The sequence below is a fragment of the Haliotis asinina genome, chromosome 1 (assembly GCF_037392515.1).
Source record: "Haliotis asinina isolate JCU_RB_2024 chromosome 1, JCU_Hal_asi_v2, whole genome shotgun sequence".
In the NCBI taxonomy this organism is placed as follows: domain Eukaryota; kingdom Metazoa; phylum Mollusca; class Gastropoda; order Lepetellida; family Haliotidae; genus Haliotis; species Haliotis asinina.
In genome coordinates this window covers 11,162,999-11,186,558 of record NC_090280.1, presented here as the reverse complement: position 1 = coordinate 11,186,558, position 23,560 = coordinate 11,162,999, and the positions used below count along the sequence as shown (strand labels likewise).

Sequence of the window (23,560 nt, the reverse complement as noted above, 5' to 3'; positions counted from 1 at the left end):
AGACGTATCCTTAAAGAGATCAGTGCCCCCCTCCCACAGGACAAAGCGTGGGACGCAACAAACAACCCATACGATAGACGGGCCTACGAACGTATTTGTAATGAATTCGAAATAAACCCGAAGACGGATTGGCGTTTGCCGGGGCCGAACCACGGGTTGGGTATTCCTTCTGATGGCGTGCGATCAGTGAAAGAACTCAGTGATCTTGTACTGAAACAAGGTAAACTACGCCCGGACTTTGCTTTGTCGAGTAATGAATGGAGGGATGATCGTATGAACTTTAAAGGTGGTGTTGCTTTCACAGTCCAGAAAGTGGAGCAGTCAACCGCAGACGGGTGGAAAATGTTCATGCTGGACACATCGAAAGGATTCACTCGTGCTGGTACAATACGCTTGAACGACTCGATTCGAACGTATGTGTGGTCGCTGTTGGGTGCGCAGTCGCAAACGCGTTCCAACATCATCGGTAAGGGAACTGCTTACGACGCTCAGAAACAGTTCGTTGCCAACGTTGAGGATGCTATTAATTCTCCAGTTGATCTCCCGCGGGCCATCGAACGCTACCAAAACGTGTTAGAATACGCCAGATCGAAAGTTAACTACGTGTTCGGTGTGGGGCTGTATATGTCTCCGAGTGATATGCAACTGAGAGTAAAAAAAGTGGTGGGTTATAACAACAAAATAGTCATAGCCACGGCGGACCAAAAGTTGGGCATCAACCCCGATATTAACACCCCCTATATCCCACATATCCCACCACGTGAAACGGGTATAGTGGAGCCACCTCCGGAGCCTAAAGTTCATGTGGGGGTACCCCCCACACACCCCCATATTCAGGCCTCCAATCAGCAGCATATTGATAATAAAACAGCCCTAGTGGTTGGTGGGGTAACTTTGGGACTTATTTGGTTAAAGATTTCTTAGCCGCTACGTACACCAGACCCGCCACGGCGACGATGGCTGCCCACAGGTTTTGACTGAGCCACATGGCAGTTTTAGACAGAGCGCCCAACAACCACGAGACGATGCTACCCAGGATGCCGGGAAGGGCTTCGGCGGCTTTACCAGCCAGTTTAGCTAGGCCTTCCCCGAGTTTTTTAATCCAGTCTTTAACACCACCACCACCGCTGGGAGTTCCCCCTCCGCCGGCAGGACCCACAGGGGTTCCCCCCGTCAGTGACACCACCAGGGTTGATATGATGAAACCCAATGCAGTTAGAATGCTGGCGATGGTGATCCCTTGCTCCCGGAACAATATCCGAATCCTGTTGGCTAAAGTTGTATCCTCATTCAGTATTCTATCGATTGTTTCCCGAATACGACTGATCTGGGATCGAAGCTGTTCACGATTCGAGGAAGCGGCTTCCAATCGTGTACGTCTCTCGTCTTCTAAATCACGTATTCGTTCATTGATACGACGCTTCATATCATCGTTTTCAGTTTCGTTTAGTTTGGTTTTTTCCCTAGCGATGTGCTCGTCGATTTCGTTCAGTTTCCCCATGTTGTTCACGAGTTCTCCACGCATGCGTTTCACGGCTTCGTCTAAGCCGCGCAGTTCCCTTACCGGAAAGTCAAACCCCGGTAACGGTTTGTCCCAGTAGGTGCTCAACAGTTTTTCTATGCTGTCCGAGGCTTCTGTAGCACGCTGCGGTGTCATTTCATCTCTAGTGGTGAGGTGGGATCTGGTAGCTTGCAGATCTTCTTTAACGGCCTTAGGTATTGCACCACCGTAATCATGCATGTTTAGATGTTCACGGATAAATTCAACACCATAGCGTCTGGCTAGAGTTGATAAGGCCAGTGGTTTTTTATTTCGCTTGTTAACGAGGTCAACCTCTGGTTTAGACTTAAGGCGTAGAACACCCTTTGTATCAATAAAAAAATTATCAATGTATCGACCCTGTGGATTAACGTAGTTTTTATCACTTCTTAAACTTTCGTAATAATCATCTACCGTTGTTGTCAAAAGTTCTTGACTCAATGGCGAACTAGTAAATGAGGTCTCCTGCTCATCATCGAATGCCTGGGCACTAGCGCCCGGTATCTCATCCATAGGTATGTCTTCATCCATTAGTATTTAAATATATTTTATTTATATATAACAATGTACGGTAGAAAATTAGATCCTTTCAGAAAATTGAGAGAGCCATTAGGTGCCAGAGCCGTGCGCCAGTCGGTGACTATCACCAACAATCCCAGCAAGATAGACCAGAATCAAACTCTGCTGGTTAGATTTCCAAACCTTGGTGAGAATGACCTCATTGTACCAGGCACTGTTCGACTGGCGTTCAATATCACGTTGACCTCCGACAACGACAAACGCGAGCTAGTGCGGAACGTGGGTCGAGCTATCATCAAGAAAACGACCGTCAAGATCAGCGGTAACGAGGTGCTGAGCATCGACGACAGCGACGTGTTTCACTGCTACAAGGATCTCTGGAAAAGCGAGAGAGAACGAGTCAATGATGTGTACCAGGGTATCAGCAAATCAACCCGGGCGCGCATAGGATACGTCTTCACGACAGACCAGCAAGACAAGCTATCGGACGGTGAAAAGGCTATCGCTCTAGCATACGGGAATCGATTCTGCGTGCCGCTCGACTTCGAGTTGCTCACGGGACACGCGCCGTTTTACCAGGCCGCACTGGGTGATAGGCTCGAATACGAGCTCACGTTTAACGACTATAGCAAAGTAGTGCGTACGCCGAACGGTGATGAGGCCAGTTATGTCATAGACAACATCTCTCTGGAGTTCGACATGGTCACTAGCCCGGAGCTGGCCAGGCAGGTTCGAAGCCAGTACTCTGGGAAGATGGCTATCCTGTACGATCGCGTACTGAGACATAGATCAATCGTGCGAGATAAGAGCGACACTGTGTGGAATATCAACCTGAACGTGCCGGCGAGATCGATGAAAGGTATCCTGGTCGTACCCGTGGAGGATTACGATCCATTCCGGAGGGACAGCGAGAAGTTTTTCAACCCCGAGATTGAAAAGGTGGAAGTGACCATCGAGGGCGTGCCCAACCAGCTGTTCAGTCATGGTATGAGACCACACCAGCAGTGGGATGAGATAAAAAAGCTACCAGTGGGGGACTACATAACAAAGGACCTGGACCTCGGCTCCGTGCAGATCGGTGAATACCTGACCACCAAGTATGCCCTATGGTTGGACATGCGATCCACGGATGATGATAAACTGCATGGCAGCGGGCGTCGTATAGATAACGGCAGCGAAGGGATAACCATCCAGATTAATAAGAAGGCTCAAACCGCTGGTAAGTTGAAATTATATCTGTACGTTATTATGGACGCGCAACTTAATATAGACAATGGGAGATTCGTGCAAGCCATCTACTAGTGGGGGAGACCCCCTGGGGTTACCCACTGACCCACACTGCGCTATCATATGCGGGCAGACTGGCTGTGGTAAGACCGTTTTCGTGTTGGATATGTTGGAGGGTTACTACAAGGATGTGTTCGATAACATCGTTATCATGTGCCCTACTCTGAGCATGAATAAAACGTACGCGCGACCTTGGGTGATGACGGACCCGGACGTACACAAAATCGACCCTGGAACACGCCTGCAGGACTGGTTGAAAGCTCTTCACGAGAAATTTAAAGGGGAACCGACGCTGTTTATACTGGACGACTGCAGCGCTAATCGCGAGATAACAAAAAAGAGAGACATGCTATCGTACCTGGCCTTCTCCGGCCGGCATGCAAATCACAGCGTCTGGGTGCTAACGCAGAAGTTCAACTCGGTGTTGAAAGACCTCAGGGAGCAGACGCGATGGGTGGCCTTATTTCACTGCAAGGATAGGGATTCGTTCGAGGAGTGTTTGAGAGAGAACGATGTGATGAGTAAATTAGAACGGGAACGGGTGAAGAAACAGCTCGCTGAAACTAAACACGCTAAGCTCGTTCTAAAAACCGACCAACCAGTAGCATATATAGTATGCTAAAGCTAAGCAAAGCTAAGCTAAAGCTAAGCAAAGCTAAGCTAAAGCTAAGCAAAGCTAAGCAAAGCTAAGCAAAGCTAAGCATATAGCTATGATATTTGAAGTATTTGTCGTGTGCAACTTAACTTTCATTTCTCTGTGTTTTGCCTGTATCGGGTATTATATAGTTAAAACTAAATCTTACTTGTTATATTATAAGATGGAGTGTGAGGAATTGCTCGAACAATTGTCGCCCGCAGGCCCCACTGATGACAAGCGAGAGAAACTGGTGGCGTTGGCTGTTGGCGGCAAAGCCAAACATTACTTTGGAGACTACACCCCGGATAAAATTAACAAAATGTCAGCCGAAGAAATCGATAAGCTGTACGCTAGATACGAGTCCCGACTCGGAGCAGAAATGACAAAGACAATAGGATCGGCTATGACCCAGATATACACCGGTATTGTGTCACATTTCCTTCCCATTCCACCAGAGCGCCGACTTTACCTGTGGGAGGACCTAGATAAAGACCCTTTTATCGAACACGCCGTGAGCTCTATCAGCTGCGGGCTGTACCACAAATATGGTATGTTGTTGGCTCCAGTGACGGCGGCGATTATCACGGCAAAACATTGTCAATTTGAGAGAAAGAATAATAATAATATTATAGATGGATGCTGCACAGGAGGAGACCCCAGTGGATTCACAGGAACCAGTGACGGTGGAGACCCCAGTGGAGGTACCCCCCACACCCCAAACAGTAACCAGACAGAAGAATCCTAAGAGAGTAGCTGCCGGTAAAAAACGGTGGCAACATAAAGTGACCAATCCAACCCGACTGTTGTTGGCTGTAGGCGTAACTGCTGCCTTGGCTATCTCGTGGTTATACACACGTGTGGGGGTATCCCCCACACCCCCTGCCGGTGAGGTAACCCCCAAGCCGCCGGCAGGCCCCACTGTTGATCCGCATATCATGTTATAATTTAAAATATTTTATATCATATACATAATGTCTGAGGGGAAAACGTTCGTCAACGACGCATACCACGCCACAGTGGTCGCTAGTCTAGCCGTAGGGTACGCTCGGTTGACTAAAATGGTGCTTAAACAACCAACTATCAAGCTAGATTTCAACCTGCAGGATATGGGTATGCTCATAATGAACCTTGGTATGGCGATGGCCACAAAAGACATCCTAGTAAAACAAGGAATAATACCTGATAATATAATGAAATAAATATAGGGATGGCCACGATAGCTATGATGGTCGGTGGGGCGTTAGTGAATGCCCTGGCATTTTCCGGGAGTAATTACCTCTTCTCGAAACTACGAGATGATCACGCGGCTGAAATACAGGAAGAAAGGAAGCGACACGATCTCGCTACTGAGAAATTACAAAGAGCACAGGCCGAGTACGCTAAAAAACGCCTCCAGAGGATCGATTTTATTAACGAACAACTCACGCGTGAAAACCATGCCGTTCAAACATTCAACGATGTTGATGAAGCAATGAAAGAATACTACCTACTAACTGGTAAACAATTGGAACCGCTCAATAAACCCACACTCGCTCAGTACTACACACCATCCAAGGGACAAATGAATCGTGAACTGGGCTTCATAGTGTTGGGTATAGCAGCTACTGCGTTGGTTGCGAAGCAATTAAACTAAAATACCTATATAAGTAAACATGAGACCCGCTCCATACCGATGCGAATACATACTTATGGGGAAGACCGAGGTCTGTGGTAGGAAATGCAGGAATCAGGGGTTCTGTTGTTTCCATATGGGAAGTCCTAACTACACGTGTTCTGTGTGTGGTATCGGGGTTAAAGGGCACTACTGTTTATGTAAAGCTCACGGAGCGAACGTAGTCAGACATCAACTCATATACGAGAATAAAAAAGGCTACATAAAAGAACGTAGGCGACTGCTCAAGATAGACTCCAATTAGAGATTATACACACCTACGTATAGCTATGTCTGTGGAAAACATATTCAAATATGAACTGGCCTTATGGGGCTGCTTCAGATTTAAGATAATAGTGGACGTGGTATGGATTAAAGAGGGTGTTAAGTATACTCACCCCTTCGAATGGGAGCGGGATATCGCGTCTCAATACCATATAGAACGTTTTTCGAGTATAAGTGAATACAAGGAATACTATACTCAAGGCGAGTACTGGATTGAAACAGCCACACTATATATTTTACCAGGTACGTGGGACGATTTGACAGAATGTCTAGAATTGTACCCGGCCACCAGAAAATATTTTTTAAGAGTTACCTCCCCTTTACTGCCGACCAATTAGACATTGATTCTCTTAGGTGTAAACACTATGGCTACTGTGCGCGAGCTCAAGCGGGCCGCAAAGCAGAGAGGTGTTATCGGGTATTCTAGAATGCGGAAGCCAGCATTGTTGAGATTACTAGGTTTAGAAGTCCCTCCTACGGTAAAACAGTTAAAAGTTCAAGCGAAACAGCTTGGATACACAGGTTATTCAAAACTGGGGAAAGCCGGGTTAACCACATTGTTATCACATGCCCCAGTAGCACGTCCAACTGTAAAACAACTGAAAGCCGAGGCACACGATTTGGGTTTAGGCGGGTATTCTCGTATGAGAAAACCACAGCTTGTAGAATTATTACGACAGAATAGAGCTGTTGACCTGCAGTTCGTGCGCACTGAGCACGCCGTAGGCAATTATTTAAGAAGTTGGCGCATGCACATTGATAGAAACATAGACATTACAGATATTAAGCCTCTGATAGCTGATAAGGTCAACCAGGAACTAAATAATCTAGGAAGTATCAAGTTTCAGATCACGGTGAAAATGTCGCTCGATAAGGAGAGCTCCACAGGGGTCACTGAGTATTTTCAGCCTTACTTCCGAGGTAAACAAGAGGTCGTCACACATACAGAGACCATTGACGCATCAATTGATAATAGTTTTCAGCAGATACGAGAATACCTAGAACGCTACACACACATGGGGTCCGGGTGGGCTGTAGATAAAATCGATAACGTCTATCTAGACATAGCTAAATACGTGCCGTTCAGAGGTGGGTCATACCTAACCTTGCCTCCCTACTATAAGAACAAACAAGCCATAGTAAACGTTAAGAATAGAGGAAACGATTGCCTGAGGTTATCTATCAGGTCAGCCTTATTTCCAGCTGCCACTAATCCGAACAGGCCTTCTAATTATCCACAGGACGATGGGCTCAACTGGGATGGTATAGATGAACCCACCCCAATATCCCAGATCACTAAAGTAGAAAAACAGAATAATCTGGCTATAAATGTCTTTGGACACGAAGGTAACACAACAATAGTACACAGGGTCAGCCCGGTGAAGGATCGCCAAGTTATTAATTTATTCATGATCAAGCGAGGTGAAACGTATCACTACACGTGGATAAAAAATCTCAGCCGGTTGTTGCACGACCAGTCGAAACACGATGGGGAAAAACACTTTTGTGTACGATGCCTACATGGCTTCACCCGAGCTGATTTATTAGAATCCCACCGGGATGATTGTCAAGGTGTGGGGCAGACGGCGATACGAGTCGACATGCCTAAGGAAGGTGACAATATCCTAAAATTCAGTAACCACAAGAATCAAATGTCTGTGCCTTATATCATATACGCCGACTTCGAAGCCTTGGTGGTAGGGGAATCATCCCCCACACCCCCTAGTGGGGGTAGCTTCACCCACAAGACACAAGAGCATAAAGCCTGTTCGTTTGGATACATTGTCGTCCGTTGTGACGGGGAAACGAAAGCTCCGGTAGTGTATAGGGGCCCTGACGCGGCTGAAAGGTTTCTTAAGTGTTTGCAGGAGGAAGAAAAAATTATTAGGAATACATTATATAGAATCGCTCCCATGCGTATGACCCGAGCCGACAGGCTAGCTCACGCTAGTAGCACTAACTGTCACGTGTGCGACTCACCACTTAACGGTGATTCGGTGAGAGATCACTGCCACATAACTGGTAAGTATAGAGGCGCCGCTCACAACGCGTGCAACCTCAAGCTTAAAATCAACCCTAAGACAATAAACATCCCCGTTGTCTTTCACAACTTGAGAGGGTACGACTCACACTTGATCATGCAGGCCATCGCGAAAATCAATGGTAATATATCGTGCATCCCCAACAACATGGAGAGATACATCTCCTTCAGCTTAAACGGACTTAGGTTCATTGACTCGTTTCAGTTCCTCCTGTCGTCACTCGATAGTCTGGTCAAGGCCAACAATACCTTCCCTATCACCGATCGATACACAGACGCCGAGACTAGACCCCTGCTTATGAGGAAGGGTGTGTACCCCTATGAGTACATGGATAGTTGGGTCAAGTTCACCGAGACCAGACTACCTCCTATTGACTGCTTTTATAGCAAGCTGAATGAGGCGTCCGTCTCACGAGATGATTACTCGCACGCGACTAACGTATGGAATAAACTGGGTTGTAAGAACCTGGGCGATTATCACGACCTGTACTTGAGGACAGATGTACTGCTGTTAGCCGACGTGTTTGAAACGTTCAGGCGGACATGTTTCAAGCAGTATAAACTCGACCCCGCATGGTATTACACCAGCCCAGGTCTGTCGTGGGACGCCTTGCTTAAAAAGACCGGAGTTAATTTAGAATTGCTCACAGATTACGACATGCACCTATTCATTGAGAAAGGCTTGCGAGGTGGGATTTCCATGGCATCCAAACGATACGCGAAAGCAAATAATCAATACGTGAAAGGTTACGATCCTAACAAACCAACCAATCACATTCTCTACCTCGACGCAAACAACCTGTACGGCTGGGCCATGAGTCAGTATCTACCTACAGGGGGATTCGAATGGGTACCCCACGTTGATGTTATGAGCATTGCACCAGATTCGAACAAAGGTTATATCCTCGAGGTTGACTTAGAGTATCCCAAGGCATTACACGCATCGCACAACAGCTATCCCCTTGCACCTGAACGTATGAGGGTTAACCCAGACTGGATGTCTGAGTACCAACATAACTTGTCAGGTGGTCGTGTGACAGACGTTGAAAAACTCGTGCCTAACTTAATGAATAAGACCAAGTACATCGTTCACTATCGCAACCTACAGCTGTACCTGTCGTTGGGTATGAGGCTGACCAAAATACACAGGGTGCTCATGTTCGACCAGAGCCCATGGATGGAGCCCTACATCAGAATGAACACAGACCTACGAAAAAAAGCCACCAGTGATTTTGAGAAAAATCTCTACAAGCTCATGAACAACTCGGTGTTTGGTAAGACTATGGAGAACCTGAGGAAACGCGTGACCGTGAAGCTGGTTAGATCTAGTGAGGAAGACAAGCTCAGGAAATTGATAGCCAGTCCGGCATTCAACCGTAGCAAGATATTCACAGACGACCTGGCTGCCCTACACATGAAGAAAAGCCACATAAAATTCAACCGACCTGTTTACGTGGGGATGAGCATCCTCGATTTATCCAAACACCTGATGTACGACTTTTACTACAACGAGCTCAAGAAACAGTACGGCGACAGGTGCGAAGTGCTGTACACTGACACGGATTCCCTGCTGATGGAGATTCGAACCGAGGACGTGTACGAGGACATGAAAAAACACCTCGATTTATACGACACCAGCGACTACCCTAAGACCCATGCCATGCACAGTACGGTAAATAAAAAGGTCCTAGGTAAGATGAAGGACGAGTGTGCTGGCACGCCCATAGCCGAGTACATAGGTTTGAGGCCTAAGATGTACTCCATACTGAAAGCCGACAATAGCGAGATCCGGAAGGCTAAGGGGGTTAAGAAGTATGTGGTGAAACAACACATCAAACACGCCAGATTCAAGGAAGCCCTGTTCAAGACCCGTACCTTTAGACATAAAATGAACACACTTAGAAGTGATGGGCACAAGATATACGGACTGACTATAAACAAGACGTCCCTATCGCCTATGGACACGAAACGTTGGATAGCTATTGATGGGATAAACACATACGCGTATGGACATGAAAAAATTTGAGTCTATTTACTACAGCCCGCGTGGGTACTGGAAAGGAGCTAGCGCAGTAGATAAGCTAGCTAAACTAGCGCGAGTACCCCCGGAGGAAGCCAAAGCGTGGCTTGAAAAACAAGCCCTGTGGCAGATCTATTTACCTGCACCACGCTACGTACCTAGAAGGAGGTTCGGTATTAACATACCTAATAGCATTCACCAGGCAGACCTACTGTTCCTACCCCACGACAAGAGGTACAAGTATGCCTTAACCGTAGTGGACGTAGCCAGTCGTTACAAGGAAGCCGAACCCTTGACCACGAAAGATTCGGCCCAGGTAGCCAGAGGATTCGAACGTATATACAAACGCAGTCCGCTGACGTGGCCAACAGAGCTGCAAGTTGACCCCGGACGGGAGTTCATGGGTGCTGTGTCACAACTGCTAGCCAAACACGATACGAAGGTCAGGCGTGGCACGGCTGGAGCCCATCGCAGTCAAGCCATAGTTGAGAGATTTAATAGGACTTTGGCTGAGCGCTTGTTCGGCTATCAGTATGCTAGGGAGATGGCCACCCCTGGAAAACGATCGACTGAATGGGTCACGAGGTTACCCAAGGTGGTGTCGGCAATCAACCATGAAGTCACCCGTCTCACCGGTAAGAAACCGGCAGACGCTATCAAACTAAAATCAATAGTTGCAGAGTCGGCCGCTCCATTGCGTGGGAAGGAGAAACAGATACCGGATAGGGCCCTAGTGAGGTATCTATACCAGCCGGGGGAACACGAGGGTGATAGTCGTAAGCGAGCCACCGATCCTATATGGTCAGTCAAAACTTACAACATAGATAAAGTGGATATGAAAGCCGACGAACCTAACTTGTACTACTTGAGGGGTGGGCCGGGTAGGGGGTTTGTAAGAGAAGAATTATTGATCGTACCGTACGGCACAGTGTTACCGCCTGCCAAGTCACGGTAAACGTGATGGCGTGGCTTTGTAGTAGGGGTAATAATAGCAAGAGCTAATGGTCCCACCAAAGCCTCATTTAGTAAATGAGGCTTTTTAGAGGGGGTTTTTGAAAAGTGTTTTCGGACTGTCATTCCCTATACTACTAAACATAATATTACAGGAACAGACAAAAACTACATACGTCCATATTAATAATATATGTCAATCTCTCGTATAAAATATGGCACTGTTAAGTGTAGTAAACATGAAATGGTTTACACTTTTTTGCAGTGTCTACATACAGCTTGCAATAATCAGACTATTATAACATTCATTAAGGAGGTCTTATCCTATTTCTTAGAACTCACATTATATGTTTTAATGAAATAAACTGATTCTTCAAATTCTAACACAAATATATTAATAAAGTCAACATCTTTCCCCACTTTACATCAATAGACATATATCTGCACTGTACAATGTTGCAATTTTATCTGATTTTTTAATGATGGTGTGTGTGTACTTTAATATTACAATACATTTTCATGACTTTATCCAGTCATTGTACACATTATCTGTTAAATTAGTAAAAACACAAATACATGCATCAACATATTTTCATAGAATAATTGTGGGGTAAAATTCCAATTAATGTCATCAAAAAGATATATTTTGATTTTAACACATTTTCTATTAATTCCTAATACAGAGACATAACCTAAAGTTTTCTTTAAGAACTGCTGAATGAAAATCAAAATATAAAGTTAGACTGCATATGGTCTGTCATAGGAAACACTTTGTCAACTCAATGTTACGAAAACAAGAAACACACGTCATGCTATCCTATCAAACACATCCTCTTGGATAGTCAGAATTATCTGTTGTTTGTTGAGATAAATCTCTGTACTTGACTACTTATTTTAAGAGTTTTCAATAGTATTAAACTTTTGTAACAAATGAATTCATAAATTCACATTAATAAAATGACTCACAACAGACTAATGGACATTTTTTATACTTTATTTGAAGCTGTGATGAAAAAGGTGCATTTATATAAGCACACATAAAGGTACAGTGTCTGAATGTAAAACCAAATTGGATTCAGATGAACTGCTGCTTAAAGCATAATTATTATGTTTCTAACTAAATGTTACACACTCAATTGTCAAGGATGCATAATAATCGCAAATTGCTGATAAAGACCTTCCAGGGGATACTCGTTAGTTGCAGGTGTATCTCTGATTTCATTACATTGAGATCAGTGGTAGTTTGAGAACTATTTGTAAAATGTACTGCAGCAATAGTTACAGAAGTGCTATGGGAAATAAGCTTTGATAACATATAAAAGGAATTGTCATTATTTCATAGACGCTACTGTCTTGCACTATCTCATGTTCTGTCGTAGGAAATGCTGTGACAATTTATCGATTTTTCAGTGTTTTTCCGAGTTACCTTTTATTTTGTCAATTCGTACTGCACTTGGAAACAAATGATGCCTTTCTAAACTAAAAATCAAAGCAAAACCTGTTTCGGTTAAAGGCTTTTCGTCGTAAATGATTGTTTTTTACAATGAAGGTGAGTGGGCCAACGTGCAAAACTGGGTTCTGTCTTTACAATTTTTGTAGCAAGTTGTTGCAGTGCACATTGAGTTGGGAACCGAAATAGAGTGAGAAGTCACTTATATCAATGTATTTCAATAGGAGAGTTATTGACCCTTGCAACAAAAAGATCGCCCATTAAACTGCGATGGATAAACTGTCAATAAACAACCCCACTTGATCAAAACAAAGTTAACTGAAAAGGAGAAAGACATAAGAATTCTACTCAAATCACGGAAATAACAATGACATGTTTTTTGACACAAAATACCACTCCACAGAAAGCATATAGTGACATTGTTTGAAAGTTTGTGTCAACTGTCAGTATAACGGTAAACAATATTCATCCCAAGTTTGTCACATTTATTTACTGCTCGAACTTACAAAACTGTCACAAGTTCCTGCTCTTTCATAAAAAATATCACTTATTAAAGTATGCCCTTCTGGCATCATAACAGAATGTGATACAGACCCCAAAGCAAATATATCCAAGAAAGCCCACATAAGACTAGAAAATGTGGCGAGTCTATATTTCCACAGTTCCACATTCAACCGGTTTTCCTGTACAACATGCTCATTTCAGAGACTAGTTAGTCTCATCATAATTTGCATCTGCCTGACATGTCCTCTCTAGCAAATGCACTCCAGGTGAGTGAAATACCTGGACTGTTTGGGGTGTTATTATATTTCATGAAAATGCTAGGACTGTAGCATTGAGTTGATGACTATTATGATTAACGATATTGCAACATATGGATGAAACAGGCAAGTGTAAAATATTTGTCATCTGCAATTTCACACTGTAAATGTTTGTCACAGATGTTCATTTCTCTGAATCTGTCAGGGTAGAAGTGCCCCCAAAATACACACATAGCTTTTAAAATAGAACATGTTAGTTATAGGAAAAATGTGAGGGTCAGGGTTAACAATTAACAGAGCATGAGTGTGATGGCTATAGTCTGTTTTCAGTGAAAATGTACCAATGAATTTCACTCTGAACAAAACAGTAAATTATACAAAGTGAAATTAAGACTGTGAATCCTCATAAAATTTTACATTGCCACATGAACATTTAATTCTGGGAATTTTATTGAACTTAGGATAAAAGTTGTTTAAAATGATCCCTGTTTCAAACTGCTATTATTGATTTGCATTACAAGGGAGTATGCACATTAAACGAAACACCGAGAACAAGTGGGGTTGGTCAAAGTTGATGCTCATCACGTACTGCAGGTGCATTTGTTTCACTGTTCCAACTTCTTTATTACCCAGTGTAAGGCAAGGCATGTAAATAGCTTGCTCTAGTATTCTACTAGATATACTAGTACATAGTGTAAGTTGTATTCTCTTTATCTCTCTTTATTTATGACCAGTGGTCAAATGATCTAGGTGAAAATGTGCACAGTATTCAAAATGGTCTGAATCAGCTTGTAAGAAATGGAATTTAGCTATGTAAATCTACTTTTAGTTCATTGTAACTGAGTACCTTTCACTTCAGTATAGACTAGACTGTTTCAATATCTTAAGTCATCAAAACGCACCATTTGTCTAGATAAGCATGGCATGTTTTGTCTAGAAATACATTCCTACTCTGATCTTACCTTTGACCTGTCTGAGCAATGCCATGAAGTAACCAGCTACCATTTTTGATGGTCTCACAACCTCAATTCTTTAGGTTCAATCTGTTTTAAAATGTTTTTGCAAAATGAAACTTTGATGGTTAAAATTGAAAAGTGACTGGTCCTGAGCTGTCACATGTTTTAGGCTAGCCAAGGGTCTTTTGTGAAGACAGCTGTTCTTCCAAATACACTGCACATAACCCCACGCAATGGTTTCCCAGGAGAGGTTTCCCTTGAGAGAAAAATACCTCTCGTCAAGACATCAAACAATCACAGTTACGAACATGTTTGCACCAAGATGTGAAAAGTCTGATGAACTGGAAGCAATCTTGGTAACCAGCTGGATGAGAGTATCCACACATTACACATACATGTCAATACAGCATTTCACACACTGCCAGCATAACCAGACAGACAAAAAAGTCCATGATTGAAATTCAAACTATTTGTTTATGGGTTTGTCTAGTTGTTTTGAAAAATAAAAGTGTTATGTTTTCACAATCTACAGTCATTTAATCTTGTCACTTGCCTTGCCTAGCTTCTGAGTTACAACTTTGTTTTCATAAGTGATTTTGTCAAAATTGCTTCTTGTTATCTGGGTTTTAAATCGTTATTTTACAAGCTGTGTCATGCAAAATCCTTTCGGTCATGATTCAAATACATATTCAGCAACGAGTAGTAATTAGTTGATGAAAGCAATGCATGAACTAATTGATTATCGAACTGACTTTAGGCAATGATACCATGAGTATGAAAAAGAAATAGGCAGTGCTCTATTTCGAACATGAGCCAATCTGAGAATAAATGCTATTTAGGTTTGATTGCAGTGAGTTACAAAACATAAACTACTTTCTACTTGCTGTAAAATATGTATTTGATTGATGGACAATAGGAGTTTGCATGACATTGTTTATAACATATCAATTTCACTCTTGGAAGTGAGGTGGATGTCAATATAACTCTACTTAAATTATTATTGTCACTTCAACCAAATCCTTACTTTCGAGGAAGAAATCTTATGTTACAAGCAGTATCATGCAAAACCTTTGGGTCATTTATCACTTATTATATCTGGTTAGTACTTTTGAGTTTTTTTAACTCCAGAGCAAATCTAAATAGCATTTTCTATCATGGAAGTGATGTAGAAGTTGAACCATCCTATTTGATATATACTACAGGCTTCCACAACGCTTGTTTCGTACTCACAAACAACCCATTTAGCATGAACTGTGAGGTCCAGTGGAAATCTGTGCATGGTGACACCATCACCCGACCCTTGGCAGCAACTGGTGGCAACACCATCACCCGACCCTTGGCAGCAACTGGTGGCAACACCATCACCCGACCCTTGGCAGCAACTGACGGCAACACCATCACCCGACCCTTGGCAGCAACTGACGGCAACACCATCACCCGACCCTTGGCAGCAACTGACGGCAACACCATCACCCGACCCTTGGCAGCAACTGACGGCAACACCATCACCCGACCCTTGGCAGCAACTGACGGCAACACCATCACCCGACCCTTGGCAGCAACTGACGGCAACACCATCACCCGACCCTTGGCAGCAACTGACGGCAACACCATCACCCGACCCTTGGCAGCAACTGGTGACAACACCATCACCCGACCCTTGGCAGCAACTGACGGCAACACCATCACCCAACCTTTGGCATCAACTGACGGCAACACAATGATTCAGCATATCTTTGTTTACTTCAAGAAATCAGATGCGTCATTTTCTTTACAACTAACTGAAAATTCTTCCTCAAATGACGTCACTGCGGATCGCTGCAGTGGCCTGGCGACAAAGATACGTAACCTGTCTTTGGTTTCCATGGTGAGCGAGAGTGAAGCAGACGACTTTGTGGCAACTTTTAATAGCCCTGTATTAACTAACCAAAAGTTTCTCAAGAATGAATTTGGTGTTCTGTCTAAAACTAACCAAAAGTCTTGCATACGTAATGGTTGAAAGAGTATAAAACCGAAAGTTTATTTGTTCCTTAACACATTATTGGATGAAGCTGCTGCCCATAATGTTTTTGCAATCACCAAGTACCATATTCATAAAGCTTATGAAAACCCAAATCAGTATGCAACTGTTTAATGAGCTAATAGGCTTCCCCCAACCATAAACTTTGAATTATTCAATACCATTCTCTCTCCCAGTGTTTAAATGCTTAAACCAAGGTGGTAGTAGATGACACTGCTGGTAGCAGCTGTCACTGAAAACCATCTGCAGCCCAGCAGCACATCACTAACAGCAGCTACAGCAACAGATGCTGAGTTTACATGGTGTGTGAGGCTCAGGAGGCAGGTACATGAATGTATTAGTGACGGTCGTTAACAGAATCATCCCTGCATCATGCCAGTAACAACTGACCAAGTATCAAATCATTGTGGCAGTAAAAACCGAGCAAATAACTTAAATGCAGCAACTACCTTACACATCCCATCACTCAGCTCTACAACACAGTCATCACTCTGCTACCCTAAACTGCCATCACTTAACCACCTTTCACTGTCATCGCTCAACTACCCTAAATTGCCATCACTCAACCACCTTTCACTGTCATCGCTCAACTAATTTACACTGTCATCACACAAATACCTGACACTATCATCATTGAACGACCTTATACTGTCATCACTCAACTACCTTACACTGTCATCACTCAGCTACCTGTATTGTCATCACTCAACTACCCTACACTCTCATCACTCCACTACCTGACACAGTCCTAACCCAGATACATCAAGGCCATGAACAGCTGGGGGCAAAGTTTTACCTGCAACCAGTTGCATGATCATATCAAGACAGTGGCCTTCATGATGATAACACACTTAAAGGATATCCATCCATATCGCAGCCTGAAAACCGGGATTCTTATCAACAATAGCATATACAATGATAAGTATACTGTAACTGTCAAGCAAATGATGTCATAACAGTACACACAATATAATCTATTACAGAAACTGATAACATGATAATTTCTGGATTTCTTCATATGTTCTCCAACAAAGTATTTATGAATCAACAATAATATCTGTAGAATGTGTATAGTGTTATTATTGTCTGTACAAACATGTGAATATGATCTTCATGTTTTGCTCCAACTGTATGCAGAGCATGACATTGTTCAAGAGGGCTATGCAGCAACTTCCTGTAGTATAGGTCAATAAAATCATGAAAGACCTGGCCATGATTTCTCGAAACAAAGTGAAGTCTGAGTTTTGACTTCTGTTACAATTTTTATTTAAATCTGAGAAACAGCAGGAAAATGCACTTCCCAAATGAAAATGGATATTAACTCAAACTAAGTAGACAATTTGAGTTGGAATTTGAATTTGAAAACAATAGTTATATGAGCTGTTTTTTCATCTTGGTTTTAGGACAGCTCAGATGTTTCAAACTGTCAAATTCAGTTTGAAATTGAAGTGAAAACTGAAGTTTGCTTTGATAAATCAGGTCCAGGACATTTTCGTTGACAGGAAATATTCAGGACAATAACAGGACAATATATTTTACATCATACCAACAACATCCAAAATCAGTCTCTGGCAACTATGTCTTTCACCATCACATATACAGCATCAAATTTGATTCAAAGGAAAGAGGGGGCAGTGATGTAGACTAGTGGTAAAAGTGTTGGCTCGTCATACTAAAGACCAGGGTTCGAATCTCCAAATGGGTACAATGTGTAAAGCCCATTTCTGGTGTTCCTCAATGTGACGTTGCTGGAATATTGCTAAAAGTGTCACAAAAACCAAACTCAGTCAGTCAGTTAAAAGGCGAGAAATTGTTTCGTTTTTTGTAAGCTCTGCTCAAGATGTCTTCCAACAAACATGCTAACGGTTATTACTTGTTTGTTTTGGTAACACAATACAAATTGAAGTAAAGGAATATGGAATTCGAATAGCTGATGGCCTTGTGTAATGTTTTGACTGTCAAACAATCATTTTCTTTTACCATGTTGTATCTTTGATAGTGACTGAAGTACATGACACTGGACACTGATAGGAATGTTCAACATCATGTTCTACAATATAGTCACTGTATTGAGAAAACGCCACTGTACAATGTTGTGACAGTGTATTGAATATGACCGTATATGATGCTATAACTGTATGTAGAACATGGCCATGTAACGTTAAGGCTGTAAGTAGTGAGCATGAATTAAATCACAATTGTGAATGACTTTTCATTAATATTGTATTAACTTGGGATTCTTTAATGTACATACTCTTAATGACATCCCCTCCATAACACGAACAATGTGCTTTACTTTTGTTTTTGAAAACAAATACAATATTTACTTTTCAACAAATATATACTGTAGTACACAAGTTTGTTCTGGTATAAAAAATGTTTATCTCCTCCTGTCTTATTGATTGTAAGTATTCCTGAAATCTGTATAAACTTCCATTAAATATTCATTCTACTAATATGGGCATTGTTTTTTTCGAACTGACGGTCAGATCAGACATATTCATCAACATCTACAATGACAAAGATCAGATTACTGCAAGTGCTGTTGACACCTTAACATGAAACTTACTAGAAAATATATACATGCATTATACCTGCCACTATTTGGTTTGCAGTGAGTTGTGCATGTTGTCATTTGACTGTTGTTTGTCAGCATGTATTCCACAATGACACAGAAATATCCATGGAAACCTTAATGTCACAAATGCTAATAAGTTGATTTTACTGATGTTTCTGTTTCCTAGATAGGAAATAACTGCTTAGTCACAAGTGCTAGTTAGGCTGTCTTGAAAAATTCACAATTTACACTGACCAAATTTACTTATTTTACGTAATGCTGGAACCAGTAATGGGTTGTGTAAATGTGAACTGGAATGTGAAATTTACACAAACTGTATAACTGTATGATAACTTTCACATGACTCCCTCAATGGTAAATGTATGAAAATATCTTTAGATCAAAGAGACTTCAAAGTAAAAACATTGTTTTAATATTACCATCAAACTCTATGGAGGACACATGGCAGACTGTTGCTACTGTGCAACAGTCAGAAATGTTCACTGACAAGCCTGAAGTCCCACTGTTACCATGGTGATGCGAGAACCTCGTGGTTTAGTATCCAGCAATACAGTGAAAAATGAATGTTTTTCCACTGCAGACACATCAGCAATCTTGCAGTATCAAGTGGCACTAACCCACTGTTGTCATACCCCATGTACCAAGCTGTTACAGCATGTGCAGAATAGCTACTTTATTAACATACATAGTGGCTTAAACAATACGTTACCTAACTTTGGCTTGACAAATCAAAGCACAGAGCAGTACCGTTAAACACATTCAACTGTTTTTGTCCACCTGCTTTTATTTAACAATTTTGTTAAAATGTTAATTTGCTTGGCTTAAACTAATCTTCAACAATTCATGTGAAATTCTGAAACTGTAACTGGCACAAAGCAAATAGACGCTGTACAATAGATTTACGTACCTAAGTGACCATCAACTCTTGAATCCGTTCTCTATGAATGGTGCTATATTTTTTGCCATAATACTTCAAACTATGGAGCATACCACATACAATCTTGCCATAATGTACATGAATGATAAATTGTAACTGAAGAAGAAGCAAACACTATTTGCTTCCTGGAACTATTGCCTTCATAGTGTACTTAATAAGTTTAGATATCATAAATTTAAATGTCCTGACTAGTTAAATACATTCTCATCATGAATGTCTGTGATATCAATAGCAGTGATGCACTGAAGATGAACACTGGGAAAGCAGTGTACAAACATACATATGTAGTTAGTAGATTACATTCTTTACAAGGAATGAAAATGTGTTGATTTACTTTGAAAATGGTGACCATGAATCAATGGTAACAGATATCTTACTTTTGGTACAGCCAAAGAGTGTACTTAAATATTATCACATTGATGAGTAACATTTATCCATGCAATTGCTTTATCTGATATAAAACTTTGGATACCACTGTAATGAGATGTATAATCAGCATAGCCTACATTGGACTAGGTCAAATGCATTTTATGTTCCAAACCAAGACAAACCTATTAAAAAGCATATATATTTGGGGCCTAAGGGAAAACATAAACGACTATAGGGATAATGGAACATAATAAACTGTGTTCAAAGGGTATTATCTTGAGTTCACCAATCTATTCAGCCTTGGGGAAACCCCCTATGGACAATATAATCAGTACTTGCAATAAACTAGTGGGTAGCTGTGGTCAGTGTAACATACTGCCTACAGGCAGGGTTAAGACAAGTAAGCTGACAGATGCCTACACCATATCTCTCTACAAAAGGAGATGATCAGGAAAAAGTTTTGCAGGGAGAAAAATTATCTCTAGTTTCACACAACACCAAGTTTAGATTCCTTCCTTTTCACATGCATCCTCTATGTACTAGGCTGGTGACGGGGCTGAATGTTAGGAACTGTGGCTGCATATTGTTAAAAAAAAAAGATAAATATGTCTGAGACCAAATAAATTCTGCTAAGTTTCCAGTGGTCCTTGACAGGGCCAAATGGACATGTACTATATAACAAATAAATTTATCTGAAAACTACCTTTTCAAATTCTTTTGTTAAATATAAGGATCGAAAAACCTAGTACAGGCCCCAAAAAGGAAATGTAGTAAGGCAACAGTTACATGTTGCTATGATTGAAAGCAGTGCTTCTATTGCTCCAAAGGTGTTCATTTCAAGAAACACTGACTGGATACTTGATTCATAACAACAACTATTCAAATATAAATTTCGTCCGAAAAATTTGTTTGCTTTTATCACTGGACGAATCTCATAAAGACATGGTCATTTGACTAACATCTCCTTAAGCCATAACTCCTAACATTAATTACACAAACTATCCCAAGATGACTTCTCATAGGAAGTCAGGATCAGCATAAGGACACCTAAAATGACAAACATTATCATCGCCTAAAACATTAAGGTCATGCATCCCTAGATATGCATGAGATGCCATACCTAGCAAACGTAAATTATTCAACATGTTCAAGTCTTCCTTAGGTTGTCAAGCTCGTTGAAGTTAAAAATACACCTGTGCCAGTATAATAACATAACTTGTTCGTAATTCAGTCAACAAAGAAAACTGATACGAACGCTGAAACATGAAGTTCAGCGGTTTAGTCATATCATAAAGTTACTATTACTGTTGTACTCATGGAATTGATCCCGTGCTTTCTTTGTGAAAATGATATGAAAATAAACTTAGAGTATGTTATGACACTCAGTGTATAAAATAATATTTAAGAAGAAAGTATGGTTCCTTAATGACATTGACTGTTATACTCACGCTACATTTCTGTTGCAACCTGTTCGCGGCAAGACTCGAAACCCTGGCGGCACCTTCGACATTTTGACAGAAAATGATCATGTGACAGGTGGCTAATACGGAAATGACCCCGTGACCCCTTTTCGCCGTAAACTTTGTAGTATGTTTCAATACTAAAATAGTATGAAGCTCCAAGGAATCATATTTTAATGAAACAATCTGACCTGATAACAGTTCAAATTAATTCATGTTCACGATAAAAAGAATACAAATATACTGCGTGACTACAAAGCAGGTGCGAGCCTGAAGAAAGTAGTTCTCAAAATATCTCGCGAAGGAATACCACTGTGAATATAGTGCAACATTATATTCATAGAAAAAAATAAATAATGAGGAAATTTAAGTACATCAACAATTGTGAAATAAATAATCAAACACCAAATAAATCGAAAATAATTAACAAGTATTCAAAATATATTTCCGAAAAGAAATCAGTGATACGCATCCAGGTTGGATATTTCGGGCGATTTTCCTTGAACGATAAGTGCATATTTTGACAGTTATTATCTTCTCCATATTTCGTTGTTGTTACTTTTTGAGACAATGTACCGTGATAGATGTAACCTAGAATAGCTGGAGCACGATATACACACCATTGTGTCTTATCAAGAACCTTTTTTGGTCCATTTTCCGGAATACAAGTCGACGAAGCAGCCAGATAAACCAGGCCCATCTTCTAGAATGTAACAATATACATTCGACTATTCTTTAGACGCATTCTCAGAAGAGACTCATGCTACCACATTTTGTCGACAATACTGTCAAAAATGTCCTTCCCAGAAAGGTAAGCAAACGGCAAGTTTTAAGTGGAATGATCTTCATGCATATTAGGGGTATCTATCAGCTTCCTTGTCCTTGAGTGAGACACTTGTCTCGGATTACATGCAGGTGTGTTTACATGATTGGTTTGTAAATTTTATGTTCATTGGGAATAAACGTTCCCTCAGCGATTAAGACAACGCTTACAAAACAATTGATATGTTCAGAGTAAAATTTCTCAGACCTATGGCCAGTTGAATTCTTTTACAAAATCAGAGACGTGTTGACAGTGTTCATAATCATACGCTGTCTGTGTAACCCATAGTATTCCAGCTTCCACCTCTGTTAATTGGTTATGAATGTATGTTTACACTGTAAAAAGGCCCAAAGAGGTGTGTTCTGACTGTAATACCACTTTGTTCAGCTTAAGCTGTTTTCTGCCGGAGACTGATGGACAATATTTTAGTGATAATTTGTTTGGGTACATTCCTCCAGTTGTGCACAGAATGCATTGTGGTATCACTGGGTTAATCAAATAATGTGTGACAAAGTTCTGAAGTTTATTCGTCAAACAGCCACAACCTTTATAATTTCGTCATAATATCTTGTTAACAGTTTCATCATATTTTGCTCATCACTAATGGCATATTTAACATTTACTAGTGCCACACCAATCCCCTCACTATGATAAATAGCAATTTTAGTATTATATACCACTAATATGAGTTCCAGTACAAAGTTATTTTGTTGTTTTTTAAATTGAAAAATAACATTGTGCCTTTAAAACACATTACCCAAGTGACAGATTTTAACAGCTATGGTAAGTTAAAGGTCACATGCAATGTAAAACACAACGTTGCACAATCTGATGCCTTTCGGTATGCACTTACCAAAACAAATCATCAAAAATGCCAATTCAGCTTATAAAGTTGGAAAAAAAAGAGTGATGAAAAAAAGCCACCGGAATCAGAGTTCAAACGATTCACTAATTTTTCCCCAGTGCTGGGGGAAAAAGTGGTTTCAACAGCTATGCTGCGTTGCACTCATAACACATGTACAGTGAGTAGGCTGGAGCTTGAAACAGTATGCCTGCCCAGAGTATGAGGTCGTGAGCAGTAGTCTAATCTTGGTCCTGTACGTTAACAAGTAAATGATCTACTCGTTACATAAAAAACATGTTGATTGTGATAAGCAGACTCTGTGATAGACAAAACTCACTGTCTGGTTTATTGACACCTATATGTCTGCCTGTCTGCTAATGACATATGCAGTGCACATCTTCAATTACTGACCATTTGCAATTTGAACTAAA

The 23,560-nt window shown here is 41.3% G+C and overlaps 2 protein-coding genes across 4 annotated transcripts in view; one reads left to right on the top strand and one right to left on the bottom strand.

Moving 5' to 3' along the window:
* Nucleotides 1–21,536, bottom strand: part of LOC137287048 (glucose-6-phosphate exchanger SLC37A2-like) — a 59,328-nt gene extending 37,792 nt beyond the window's left edge. The window contains exon 1 of the mRNA XM_067819163.1: nt 21,451–21,536. Within this exon, the coding sequence (XP_067675264.1) occupies nt 21,451–21,512 (62 nt within the window). The 5' untranslated portion in view covers nt 21,513–21,536. The remainder of the gene's footprint in view (nt 1–21,450) is intronic.
* A 394-nt stretch (nt 21,537–21,930) lies between these two features.
* LOC137286941 (rho guanine nucleotide exchange factor 11-like) overlaps nt 21,931–23,560 on the top strand; it is a 117,474-nt gene continuing 115,844 nt past the window's right edge. For 2 of the 3 annotated variants that reach the window (XM_067819111.1, XM_067819092.1), the window contains exon 1: nt 21,931–22,273. In XM_067819111.1, the coding sequence (XP_067675212.1) occupies nt 22,257–22,273 (17 nt within the window). In that variant the 5' untranslated portion in view covers nt 21,931–22,256. The remainder of the gene's footprint in view (nt 22,274–23,560) is intronic. The other variant, XM_067819153.1, reaches the window with a different exon arrangement.